Source organism: Dama dama, chromosome 3 (assembly GCF_033118175.1).
Source record: "Dama dama isolate Ldn47 chromosome 3, ASM3311817v1, whole genome shotgun sequence".
Taxonomy (NCBI): Eukaryota; Metazoa; Chordata; class Mammalia; order Artiodactyla; family Cervidae; genus Dama; species Dama dama.
This window is the reverse complement of record NC_083683.1, coordinates 50,892,759-50,906,986: the sequence shown is the minus strand read 5'-3', so window position 1 is coordinate 50,906,986 and position 14,228 is coordinate 50,892,759. Positions and strand designations below refer to the sequence as shown.

Sequence of the window (14,228 nt, the reverse complement as noted above, 5' to 3'; positions counted from 1 at the left end):
TGCCAAGCCAGTGGGGTTTTCCTGCAACAAAGGGCCATGGTCTTCTATCACACAGGAGAGACATGCCTGCAGACCGGATTATCTGGTAGCAGGCTGCCAACATATGTGGCTGAGCGAGGGCCATGCAGGGAGGAATGCTGGGGGCCCCATGCAGACATAGTTCTCTTTCCATATGTCATTCTTCATAACCTGGCTTCAATGAGCTCCTGCGGATGCCACCAAGGAAAGGCAGCAGAATGTGGGCTCCAGAGCACGAACTGCTTCTGTACACATTTCAGACATCTGTAATGATGACCAGGTTTTTGTGACTGTATTCCACCCCACCCCACTTCCCCTTGGCCTCATAGTTTTTTCCTCCACACACAGTTTTCCTCTAGCAACTGCCCAGGTTGTCACCAATAGTAACATCTTCAGTGAAAGAAAGAGAAATTGAAGAGAGGGGCCTCAAGGACTCTGTTGCTGAAATGAAAAGAGGCCTTGGCACTTTTGTACAACTTTTAAAAAATATAGTTTTAATTTATTTTTTTAATTCAAGTATACTTGATTTACAATGTTGTGTTAGTTTCAGGTGTAAGTGCAGTGATTCAGTGTTATATATAGATATATATATATTCTTTTCAGATTCTTTCCCTTATAGGTTATTACAAAACACTGAGTATTTTTCCCTGTAATATACTGGTCCTTGTTGGTTATCTGTTTTAAATAGAGTAGTGTATATATGTCAATCCTAAACTCCTAATTTATCCCCCCACCCTTTCCCATTTGGTGACCATAATCTTGTTTTCTATGTCTTGTATAACTTTAAATACTCTCAAAGCTTACTGATTTTAAAGAGCTGAAATTGCAAATAAAAGACTTGAGTAGTGGCCTCAGCCTTGGACATTGCTATGTCTATTTCCGTGGTCCCTCAGTGCCCTGGCTGGGCAAGGTCTCAGGCCAGGTCACACTGTTCATAGTGAGGGTCCCTGGTCAAATGCAACCTCAGTGAAGGGCTGTGAGTTAGCTTACATTGCCAGAGTGCATTCTGCAGGTGAAATATCTTGCTGGATGAAAGGAATTGCACATACTTGTTAAGCTCTGTGGTAGGAAAGAAGAAAGACAAGTATCAGGTTGTATTTGTTGTTGTCGTTGAGTTGCTAAGTTGTATCCGACTCTTTGCAGCCCCATGGACTGTAGCCGTCCAGGCTCCGTTGTCCGTGGGATTTTCCAGGCAAGAATACTGGAGTGGGTTGCCATTTCCTTCTCCAGGGGATCTTCTCGACTCAGGGATCGAACCCGGGTCTCTTGCTTGGCAGGTGGATTCTATACCACTGAGCCACTTGGGTGCTTTCCCATCAAGTTGTATGTATTTGGCAAAAAAAAAAAACATCGTCTCAAAAGTGTGACTAAACTGAAAAAGTTGTGGTGGTAAAAGAAGGTGATTTATGTACTAAATGACGCTGAGTGCAGAGAATTAATCACACTTAATAATTAAGTGGTTTCAGCAAGTGACTGCGAAGTCCCACCTTCCCGTGAATTTTTAATGGAAAAAACTTGAAAAATTAAAAAGTATTACTTAGTTTAAAAGTATTCCAATTCTAAAGCAAAATTCACATAAGGATCTTGACCAGCTATGTGAGAAACGCAAACTCAAGTCTTTCCTTAGAGCAAATAAAAACAATTCTATCCAAATCCGTATGGTAAGAGATTGTTTTAAGCTGTATTAGGTCTGTTCTGCCATTGTGACTTTGTTTTTACACCATAAGGCTTTTAAGCTCTAAATTAAAGGCTCATTTATTTGTTCTTGTTGCTGGGATTTTTGTTTTTTTGCTAGGAGTGAGTGGGTATTTTGTGTGGATTTGGGGACAAATACCAATGACTGCTGTGTATTTTGTGTGTATCAAAGCATTTTTTGACTTTTGTTTAAGGTTATAAAATGATACTTTTTATAAAGTGATGTGGTTCAGAAAGAAGTCATGAAAATTGCTGGAAAGGTTAGATAATATGACATAGGTAGGGTGTAGGCATTCACTCAGTCGTGTCCAATTCTTTGGTACCCCATGGACTGTAGCCTGCAAGGCTCCTCTGTCTGTGAAATTCTCCAGGCAAGGATGCTGGAGTGGGGAGTCATTCCCTTCTCTAGGGGATCTTCCCAACTTAGGGATCAAACCTGAGTCTCCCACATTGCAGGCAGATTCTTTACCCTATGAGCCACCAGGGAAGCCCTGAGATTTTCATAAACATATATGTTTCATAAATATCTATGCCTTAGATATTTTTTTTCTCTTGTTAAAAGAACATTAGTCCTTTAGATAGGCATCTCTGGTTACTGTGTTTATTTCCAAACTTGAAACTCCTTTTCTTGTTCTTGTGGGAATAATTCTGGGATAATTGTATTACATTCACAATGCTGATATTTCCCCATATATTTGTAGAATAATGCTAACCTGCTCAATTCAAGGACTTTCTTTCAGCAAGAACAGACCATGATTGCAAAGATCATGTTGGTCATGCCCTCTTGGTCGAGTAACTAGTAAAGGATGTATTTCTCATTTTCTGTAAACATTCTGATGTACCTAGTAAAGCTACAAAATAAGCACTTATGAACTGACACTTTTCAAGAAACTATATTAAAATTTATTTTTCTTTTCCACACAGGAAGAATTTAATGGAAAACCTGACTCCCTCTATTTTAATGATGGTCAGCGAAGAATTGACTTTGTTCTAGTGTATGAAGATGAAAGTAGAAAAGAGACCAATAAAAAGGGTTCAAATGAAAAACAAAGAGTAAGTTTATTTTCCTATTTTCTTTTATTTTTATTCTTTATAATATTGTAAAATTAAACAAACTGCTATTTTTGTGTAAGCAATGAAATGAAACTGGTGTTTGAAATATCAAGACAGGCATACCTTCATATTTTCTCTATTCATCATTCCCTCAAGGCATGGTAACAAAAAACATTAAAAAAAATTTTTTTTTGAGTTTTAAAAATAAACTTCCTCAGGTTCTTAAGCTGAAGGCAGATTTTCTTCCAAGGAATTGCCCTTTCATCTGTAAAAGAGATTTACACTAAAAGCACACTTGGCTATTTGCAACTAGATGTGAAAGGAAGCTAACGATAAATAATGGCAGCAAGTATAATAACAACCAACCAGTGTCAGGGTATGCTAACTCATGGATGGTCTGTGTATTTTGCACGTGTGTTCTCATTTAATTCTCAGAATAACCTTGTTGTTGTTGTGATGGTTCAGTCGTTCAGTCGTGTCTGACTCTTTGAGACCCCATGGACAGAAGCACGCCAGGCTTCCCTGTCCTCCACTGTCTTCCGGAGTTTGCTCAAATTCATGTTCATTGAGCTGGTGATGCCATCCCAACCATCTCATCTTCTACAACCCTCTTCTCCTTTTGCTTTAAGTCTTTCCCAACATCCGGGTCTTTTCCAGAACAACCTATAAGGTGCCTTTTATTTTCATACCATTCTGGTTAACAAAATTGGCCCTTAGAGAGATTAAGCGATTGCCCAAGTTCATGGACTCTAATGTAAGAACTGGTGGAGCTACAATTCAAACTCTTGTCTTCAATCGCGAACCCATGCTCTTGACATCTCCCACTTTCTTCCCTTCCTTTCCCTTTCATTCATTGCCAGTCAGGCTTTACCTTTCCTTTGCATCAGACTCTTTCAGGTAATGCGCCCATCTTTATCTCAAGATATTAAGCCATTTAGCCTGCTAAATATATAACAACTTCCTGAAACTTCTTTATGAAACTGCATCAGACTAAAATAAGACAAAAAAGTAAGGTAATACAAGTGTGTCACTTTTACCCACTTTGAAAATCACTTCTTCATTCTGTTTTTGTTTTTTCTCACATTTGCGCTGTTACAAACACACAACTATTAATTTGTCCCTCTCTGGGCTTTCTCTCTGAAATATGTCATCCTTAAATCTATTGATTTCTGTCTTAATTTTTCAAATCAAGGATGAAACCTACTTAAAATGAAGGAATCAGTCCTTTTTATTTTGGTTTTTGTTTGTTTTGGAAAGGGTAATTTGGGGGGCTTGTATTTGCATAGTGTCACAGAATGAGCCCAGCTTTTGGAACCTGATACTCAGATTCTAATTCTGCCACTGTACTGTTTGGAGTAATTCTAGTTGAGGCAACACCTGCCTAGAATTACAGTGGCTTAATAAAATAAAAGTTTATTTATGCTCAAGTCAATCATGGCATCTCTGTTTGGCACAGTGTCTTAGAGGTTTGGACAGGGCTTTGTTGTTTGCAGTCATTCAGGAACCCAGGCTGACACAAAAGCTTTGCCATGTTCAACAGGTAGTTTCAGAGATCACTCTGGGCATCAATAAATGGTAGGTAGAATGAGGGAGAGGATGAAGAACGTACTCTTGCTTCTTTACCTGTTTGGGTTGGAACTGACATCATCAGTTGGGTTCACATTCTTTTGGTCAGAACTCTCTGGAAGGTGGAAAGTGTAGTTTCTGGCTGGACAGACATTTCTCAGAAGGAATTCCATGCTATGGACGGGGAACATTAACTTTTGGTCATCAGCGGCTTGTCTTTGCCACAGTTTCCAGCTAACTGTGTGAGTTGGATGAATTTTCTTATCAGTTTCATATTTTATTATTATTTTGGATATGCCTTTTATTTTACATTTTGCCATCTCTGAAATCAGGGTACATCTTTAAAAAAGTGTATCATAATTTCATTGGATGAATTTTTTTTATTGGCACATAAAGTATTGGCTCATCATAAAACCAGAGGCATCTTAGATTCTGGAAAACAGGAATCTCAATGACTAGTCCAGATAATTATGTCTAGGATTGAATAAAATAGTATACAGAAATGCTACATAAATTTTCAGCGAATATTAGATAATGGATGTTAATTTTTGTACCTTCTCTTTTATTTGGGGTATACACTGGTATGAAAAGGCATCACTTTCTGGTTATTATATAATTTTGTCACTAAACTAGCTTAGAGTATTTTATCATTTTCCTATGAACACTAAGATATCTTCTGTGCAGTCAGGGCCACCATCATCAAATATTTGTTAGGCATCCATATGCTGATGGAACTGAATTGAGCACTATATAAAGTAAGTTAAACAAACCTAATCCATTACAGTATAGAGAAAACATCTTTAGTTTTATACAAGGGCTTCTCTCCCATGGTAAAGGAGCCTAGAGCTGATTACATTATTAACAAGGTCTGCATTTATGTTATACAGAAACAAAGGTGCTGAAATAACTTTCATAAATCAAGAGGAAAAAAAACATCATTAATTTTGGTATCTGAACTCATGGATTGATGTACCATGATGTTGGTGTTTATAAGCTATGCTTTTAAGTGTTTTGAGACTATTTATACATGTTACTTAATTTAGATTCTACTAGAATTTGAAGCTCAGCTTTGGAATCACATTTTTATTAATTGGAAAATCATTTGCAAGTTCCATCACACTCTCTGTTAGGCCGTATTCAGAATTTAGGACAATGCCAAGGAAAGACAATTTCAAAATTCTCTTTTCATTGAGATGAAAAAAAAATTATGTATAAATCATATTGATTTCCTAAAACAGCCCCAAGGTTGACTTTGCCAGGGGCTGATCTAAAAAGTGTTGTTAAATTCTTGTTTAGAGGCAGAGAGAGATAGAACTGATAGGGCCATGAGCATCAAAAGCATACAGGAGTAAAAGTCTACTTCTGCATATAAACAAAAGAGAAATTATTTTTCTAGCCAGACCTCCAAATATCATATAACTTTGTCCACTTGTATTAGTGAAAATACCTCAGAATCTCACACCTCCCTTTGAAAAAGCATAAACCACTTATGTTTAGATTACAGATGGGGTTGATCATAAGTTGTTCCAAGAATAAGTGTTTGTTTAGCCAGTACTGCTGTCCATGGCATAGAATCCGTTCAAGTGTCTTTTTACTGGAAGTAACATGGAAACCAAACTCAAAGTGATTTAAGTACTGAAAGGAAATAATAATTCTCTCACTTAAGAAATAGTGCGGAGATAGAAGCATTTCTGAGTTAGATAATTTATTGGCTTAATGGGATCATCAGGACTCGGGCTTCATTATATCCTTCTGCCCGGCCATCCTCACGTGTTGGATGTTCTTAAACTGTCTTCCCTTCATTTCATGATGTTCGTTGTGTTTCTAGATATCAGCGGCAGTAAGAAGGAATGCCCTTTTTTTTGGCCCTCTTTTAGAAAGGGGAAGAAATCTCCCCTAGAATGGCAGACTTCTTTCACTGTTGATTGTCTCTCTCAGGCCTGTTCCTAAACCAACCACTGGCAAGATGAATGAAACTACCATCATTAGCATAGACTAATCGAGACTAGTCTTTCATTTCCTAAATCGTCTGATCACTTAGTATCTGAAAAACCGTCAGCTTTTCTTGGTAATGAAGAAGGGGAAGATGACTATTGAATAGGCAGCCAGCAATGCCTGGCACATCTCATGATTAAAATATATCTAAATAAGTTTGCTCCATATTGTGAAGAGCAAAAATGTTTTAAATGAAACATGTTTCCATATATTTCTCCAACTCTTCCTGCTCAGTTTTGCTCGTCATTCTTCTTTCTTCCATTTCCCTTATCTAGAACTGCTAAGGGGTGGCATAACTGATCTATTCTGAATTTCATTTTGCCTGACACTTGGCCTCCCTTCTAAACAGATGTGTTTATGACCAAGTAATGGTATAATGCAGATGATGATAAAGAGAATAGAAAAGTCTAGATAGCACAAGAACAGTATAAGTCATCCTGAATGTAATGCTTTTTTATCAGCAGAATCCATCCCTAAAAGTTGATAGAAAAATTATTTCCTGGAAGTTGATGAAAAGTTATGGAAGTATAAGTTTATCTTGTATATCAGGCCTTAAGAATTCTTTAGTGGATCTGGCCAGTAGAGAGTACAGAGTAAGAAATTTTCCAAAAAATAAGTGTTTAAATTAAATTATATCCAAACCTTCAAATAATGTGAAACAACTGACTAATTGGTTATAGATCCCTTGAGCTCTTAAAACTGTTATCCATTGTTTTATATGAGTTATCATAAGGCTGGAACTATTTACCAAGAAACTAAATGAAATCCCTTTGGAAATGGTTAAAAGTTCATCAGAAAATTCTAATAAAATGAACACAGTATACCGTTCCATTTATTAAGATTTTACATACTTTAGTAAAGTTTTATAATGTCTGAGGATCTTATACATTTTTATTAACTACTATATTAAATTTTTGTTGCTGTTGTCAGACACATTTTAAATTGCAGCTTGTGATTTAGTATTTTGTGTTAAGAAAGAAGTCTATTGATTTTTTATAAGACCTAGTTACATTGATAAACTTTTTAGTTCCAGTAGTTTCTAGTGCTTATTTTAAGTTTATTCAAAAGAAGACCATATTGTCTCCAACTGATAGCTTCACTGTACCTTTCTTTATACTTCATTTGTTATCTTGTCCAGATGATATGGTTAAGACATCTCGAATAAAACCTGTAGCACATAGTAGTCACCATTGTATTGCTCCTGAGTTTGGTGCAAGTGTTTCTAAAATTTCACCATTAAGTATACATTTGCTATAAATTTTTGGTAGTTTTCTTTTAAAAAGTTAAGAGTTCTCTTCTAGTTGAAATTGCTCTGAGATTTTATAATTGGGTTTTAAAATTTACCAAATGTGCTTTCTTTGTATCATTGCTTTATCAGTAAGTCTTATGTGATAAAGTAGATGATTATTTGTAGCTCATAAGATGATAGCTAACAGTATAGAATATTCAAACCATTCATTATTGGCTTTAATATGCAATGTATCATTTTTGTAGTCATTAGCTTTCTACTTATGTTAATACTATGTTATAACATAGTTTATTTATAATTCATTAAAAAGTGCTTGTGGTCACATACAGAATATACCATAAATAAAAGTAATTAGATGAGGATATCAAAGCTATGGTTTTTCCAGTGGACCATAAAGAAAGTTGAGCACCAAAGAATTGATGCTTTTGAACTGTGATGTTGGAGAAGACTCTTGAGAGTCCCTTGGACTGCAAGGAGATCCAACCAGTCCATCCTAAAGGAAATCACTCCTGAATATTTATTGGAAGGACTGTTGCTGAAGCTGAAACTCCCAATACTTTGGTCACCTGATGCAAAGAACTGACTCATTTGAAAAGACCCTGATGTTGGGCAAGATTGAAGGCAGGAGGAGAAGGGAACAACAGAGGATGAGATGGTTGGATAACATCGCCGACTCGATGGACATGGGTTTGAATAAACTCCGGGAGTTGGTGATGGACAGGGAAGCCTGGCGTGCTGCAGTCCATGGGGTCACAAAGAGTCGGACACAACTGAGTGACTGAACTGAACTGAACTGATTATGGTGACAAAAATGTAAAAGCCAGAAAAATAAAATGAAGCTATGTATCAAAGTAATAAGCAAAATGACTTATTACTAACCATAAAGTCCTGTTCAGAAATTAGAGTTCAGCTGCAAATTTGCCTCTTGAGTTTCCTAGTTAGCCAAAGAAAATAGAGGATGTTATCAACACCACGGTTTAAAGTTTTAGCACAATAAAAACCAAATTGGATATTCAAAAGAAATATAATCTTTCTGGTCTAAAGGTCCCCCAGAAAGAAATTTATCCATGGAGCCTCCTAAAGGAGAAGGCATGAATGACTGAGTCGACTTAACATCGACTTGTATTCTCCAAATTGAAGAAATAAAGGGATGGCAGAAGGGGATTATGACGAATCAGAATAGTATAAAAAATTGCCTAAAAATGGCATTTTTGCCATAAATAGTCCATGAAAAATATCACGCTGGGTTAAGTGATGGTGGCAACTCCTGTTGGGTGGTTTCACCTCCTCAGATAACTTTTGGTAGGTGTTCTGTCTTTTGTTTTTGGATGTGAAATCAGGTTTGGTTTTAACTCCTTAATATTTTAAACTAAAGCAGGAAGTTTTTTATATTTTTATCTCCTTCCTTTACACTCTACTTGCTTAAACTAAGATTGTAGGTTAAAAGGAATAAATTAAATTAGAATCAGCAGTTTCAAATTACAGCTACAAGATGTGTTGCTGGTATAAGCATATTTAGTTTTATTTTTGAGTACTCAGCACAAGAGCAGTGAATCCAAATCTTGCTTCGTATTTCCAAAATGGGACGTGTCCTTGGTCCCAATCCTTAAAAACAGACAAATGCAGAGGGCAGTGAAATTCTGAAAAGTAAAATCTGTTTATTCTACTTCATCTCAGAAGGATGTGGAGAAGAGAAAAATCCTTTTCCAGATTAGTCCTTCTGAGTTAGTTTTAAATAAAGAAGCTGTCATTTGCCCTGGACCAACAGATACTTGTGTCTCACTTTCTGTAAAAGGATAAAGAGCTGGGAAACATCAACTATACCAAGTTCTCAAACAGAACAGGCTTGAAGAAAATCAGCTCAGTTCAGTTCAGTTGCTCAGTCATGTCTGATTCTTTGCGACCCCATGAATCACAGCACGCCAGGCCTCCCTGTGCATCATCAGCTCCCGGAGTCCACACAAACCCATGTCCATTGTGTCGGTGATGCCACCCAACCATCTCATCCTCTGTCGTCCCCTTCTCCTCCTGCCCTCAATATTTCCCAGCATCAAGGTCTTTTCAAATGAGTCAGCTCCCCACATCAGGTGGCCAAAGTATTGGAGGTTCAGCTTCAGCATCAGTCCCTCCACTGAACACTCAGGACTGATCTCCTTCAGAATGGACTGGTTGGATCTTCTTGCAGTCCAAGGGACTCTCAAGAGTCTTCTCCAACACCACAGTTCAAAAGCATCAATTCTTTGGTGCTCAGCTTTCTTTATAGTCCAACTCTCACATCCATACATGACCACTGGAAAAGCCATAGCCTTATAAATAATCATAAAAGAAGAGCTTGCTTATGTGCACAGAAAAGATATGCTCTAAGAAAATAGTATTTCCTAAAAAACTTATGGTTGCTGGGAGGGAAGGGATAGTTAGGGACTTTGGGAAGGTCATGTACACACTGCTGTATTTAAAATGGATAACCAACAAGGACCTATTGTATAGCACATGGAACTCTGTTCAATGTTATGTGCCAGCCTGGATGGGATGGGGTTTGGGAAAGAATGGATACGTGTATATGTATGGCTGAGTTCCTTCACTGTTCACCCAAAACTACCACAGCATTGTTAATGGGCTAAACCTCAATACAAAATAAAAAGCTTAAAGTTTGGGGGGAAAAAGAAAACAGTATTTCTTAAACTTGCCTGATGATAAGAATAGTCTGCTTTGCTTGTTAAAACTAGATTATTCAGAGCCATCCTGTTTGTACTGAGCCAAAATGTAGAGAAGAGAGGCCCTAGAATCTGCATTTTAACTAGGGCGCTTCAGGTTGTTCATATAAGCAGGTAGGTTAGTTTGGAAAACACTGCCCTGAAGTGTTTACAGTGTTTATCTTAGTGTTTATTTAAGTGTTTATCTTAGCAGTGGATTGATAACAGGTGATTTTTTTTTCGTTCTTGGAAAATTTCCAAGTCACCATTTATTTATTTTCATAATTATACCAAAAATGTTAATTTAAAAGGAACAGTTGGAAATAAGCTTCAGCTACATATTCACTTCCTTTCTATGCTTACCATTGAGGATGCTTGTCTGTTTCTATCTCCTCATGAACATATGTCACCTACTCAATCAGTCCACTAACATTCAATATTTTATCAACAACACGTGAATTTAAGTCCCAATTAAATAATTTATTCCTGCTTACCAGACCTTACCAAGTAAGAAGCACTTTGAGTAATTAGAAATATTTTTGCACAGATTAAGTACCTTTGGTTTATTTCTTACCCGACTTCATAGGCATAACAAAGATTGGCAAGTTGAAAAGTCCAGTGACAACAGCATCAGTATTTTGCCTGACAAAGCTGGAGGAATATTTGAATTAAATCTGTTTCATTAATCTCAACTGACTTATGCTGATGTAATATCATCAGAGTGTATTTAGTAATCTTCTTAGACATTGCAACCCCAGCTTTTTATGCACAAAAACAGAGCAACATAAAGGAAATGGTAGAAATTGGTGTTTAAAATCAGTATTATTACTATGTAATTCACAAGCAAGTCCTTCCCAACAATGACTTTATTAAGCCAAATGAGATGTGCAATCTCAGGTGCTTAGGGGACAGAAAGCTGCCTTAATTATGCCAGTCTGCCCTTTGTGATTTTGATTGCTTTATTCTTTATTTCTCTGACAGCTTTATTAACCTCCCATAAGAGGTATGAATACAATTTCAGTTTCTGGGGTGAGATAAGTACTCTTTTCCTTCTCTACTTTGAACCCCAGGTACCATTCTGCACTGACAGTAGTGGAATCATGTGCCTCTTTCTGTCATGTCCATAGGTCCTCAACGATTTAGTCTGTTTGGCTTTGCTAGAAGTAGGTTGAAAAGAAAGAGAGAGATCCAGGTTACAGTGCAGGGGAATTTACTCTCCTAGAGATAGAGGAACTTACAACATAATCTAGTATACGACTGGGCTATTTTGAGAGCCAGTGAGTCTGGTTTAGTCGTTTTGTGCTGCCAAATGCACATCATGGACTATAAACATAGGTCTAGGTTCTTACCTGTAAAGTTTCCAATAAGGTACGTAGATAATTTTTAGTTAAAAATTGTGTGTCCTCAGATACTCATTTATTCAGCAAATATTTATTGAGCAATGAACATGTCATTCAACATGCAATATTAATTTTCTTTCATTTTTAACATGGAAGACAGCTCTACCTTAATTTTTTTTAAATGTCAGGAACACTGTTACTTATCCAAGTGCAAATTCTACAGAGCAGTAAAGCTGATGATCTCATATTAAATAGATTTAAGCAATCTTTTCTTAAGTAAGCGGTCTTTTCCTGATATATTCCTGTTTGCAAATATAGCACATATGCTAATTTACTTTAGCTACCTGACAAACCAAGAAAACTGGTTTGATCAATTTTTGAAATATCCCACTAGTTCTTTGCGAACTGCCATGCCAAAGGGAAATAACAAGAACTGTCTTATTAAAGTAACACCAAGGTGATATATTAACATGTTTAAGCAAATAAAAATGCCCTTTCCTTGGTTCAACTATTTAAGTATTTATAGTTAGTGATAAAACAGAGGGCATTATAAACCAACTCCAAGATCTGCCAACTATCAAGAGATATCAGGTAAATATCTTAGAAGGTCTTTGTAAAGAATCAAATAAGAACTAAAATAGGATACACTATAGTATAACTTTTTCTCAATGGCATTACAGCAATATCTGTTAAAGAAGTTAAAGTTGCATGCACTTTTCAACACTTCTGCATCTAGGACTTTATTCTGAGGAGGATACACAAAGCTTATTCTGCAAGAATTTTCATAATTGTGAAAAATTAGAAACAACTAAAACATTCAGCAATTTGTGAATAAATTGTTTTGTATATGTATTCACTTATAGTCTAGATTCCTCATGTAAATGGTATCATATAGCATTTGTCTTTCTCTGTGTAACTTATTTCACCAAGCCTAATAATAATCTCTGGGTCTATCCTTGCTGTTGCAAATGGAAATATGTCATTCTTTTTACGCCTGAGTAGCCTTCCACTGTGTGTGTGTGTGTGTGTGTGTCTGAGCTTGCAAGTGTGTGTGTATCACATCTTCTTAAGACAATCATTGGATTGTGTCCACATCTTGGCTCTTGTAAATAGTACTGCTATGAATATTGGGATGCATGTATCTTTTCAAATTAGAGCCTTTGTTTTTTCCGGTATATACCCAGGAGTGGAATTGCTGAATAACATGGTGATTGTATTTTAGTTTTTTGAGGAAACTCCACACTGGCGTCACTAGTAGCTGCACCAGTTTACATTCCAATCAGCAGTAAACAGGAATTTCCTTTTCTCCACATACTTGACAGCATTTGTTGTTCGTTGACTTTTTAATATTAGCCACTCTGACAGCTGTGAGGCAATATATCACTGTGTTTCTTAAAATATTTTTATTTATTTATTTGGCTCTGCCAGCTCTTAGTTATGGCATGTATCTTCAGTCTTTGTTGTGGCATGCAGGATCTTTAGTCGTGGCATGGAAACTCTTAGTTGTGGCGTGTGGGATCTAGTTCCTGACCAGGGATCAAACGTGAGCCCCCTCCATTGGGAACGTGGAGCCTTAGCCACTGAACCATCAGGGAGACCTTCTCATTATGGTATTGATTTGCATTTGTCTAATAATTAATGGTGTTGAGCATCTTTTCATGTGCCTGTTAGTCATCTGTATGTCTTTTTTTGCAAAAATGTCTGTTCAGGTCTTCTGCCTATTTTTAAATCAGCACTTTTTTTTTAAGTATATTGAGTTATGTGAGCTGTTTACATATTTTGGTTATTAACCCCTTTTGGGCCTCATCATTTGCAAATATCTCCTCCCATTTTCTTTTCATTGTCTTTTCCTTTCATTGATGGTGTCCTTTGCTGTTCAGAAATGTTTAAGTTTGATTAGGTCCTATTTGTTTATTTTTGCTTTTATTTCTTTTTCCTTGGGAGACTTAGCTAAGAAAATATTGCTATAATTTATGTCTGAGAATGTTTTACTTGTATTCTCTTCTAGGAGTTTTATGATGTCATATCTTATATTTAGGTCTTTAAATTGGTCTTTAAACCATTTTTTAATCTTTGTATATGGTATGAGGGAATGTTCTAATGTCATTGTTTTGCATGGAGCTGTTCAGCTTTTCCAGCACCACTTACTGAAGACACTGTCTTCTCCATTGTATATTTCTGTCTCCTTTATCATAGATTAATTGACCATAAATGAGTGGGTTTATTTCTGGGCTGTCTATTCTGTTGATCTCTGTGTCTGTTTCTGAGCCAATACCTTGTGTGTTTTTTTGTTTTTTTTTTTTTTGATTAGTGTAGTTTTGTAGTATAGTTTGAAGTCTAGAAGGGTTATACCTCCAGTCTTGTTATTTTTTTCCCAGGATTGCTTTGGCAACTCTGGGTCATTTGTGCTTCCATATAAATTTCAGAATTATTTGTTATGTGAAGAACATCATGGGTATTTTGATAGAGAGTACATACAATCTGTAGGTTACTTTTAAGAAGTATGACCATTTTAACAGTATTAATTCTTTCTTCAGAGAGTGAAAAGGATATATGAAAGTGAAGTCACTCAGTCGTGTTCAACTCTGCGACCCCATGGACTGTAGCCTACCAGGCTCC

General features: G+C 36.5%; 1 protein-coding gene across 2 annotated transcripts in view; it reads left to right on the top strand.

Annotated features, from left to right (window-relative positions):
• Positions 1–14,228, top strand: part of ANO6 (anoctamin 6) — a 230,339-nt gene that overhangs the window by 136,884 nt on the left and 79,227 nt on the right. For both annotated transcript variants that reach the window (XM_061129479.1, XM_061129487.1), the window contains one exon: positions 2,638–2,766. In XM_061129479.1, the coding sequence (XP_060985462.1) occupies positions 2,638–2,766 (129 nt within the window). The remainder of the gene's footprint in view (positions 1–2,637; positions 2,767–14,228) is intronic.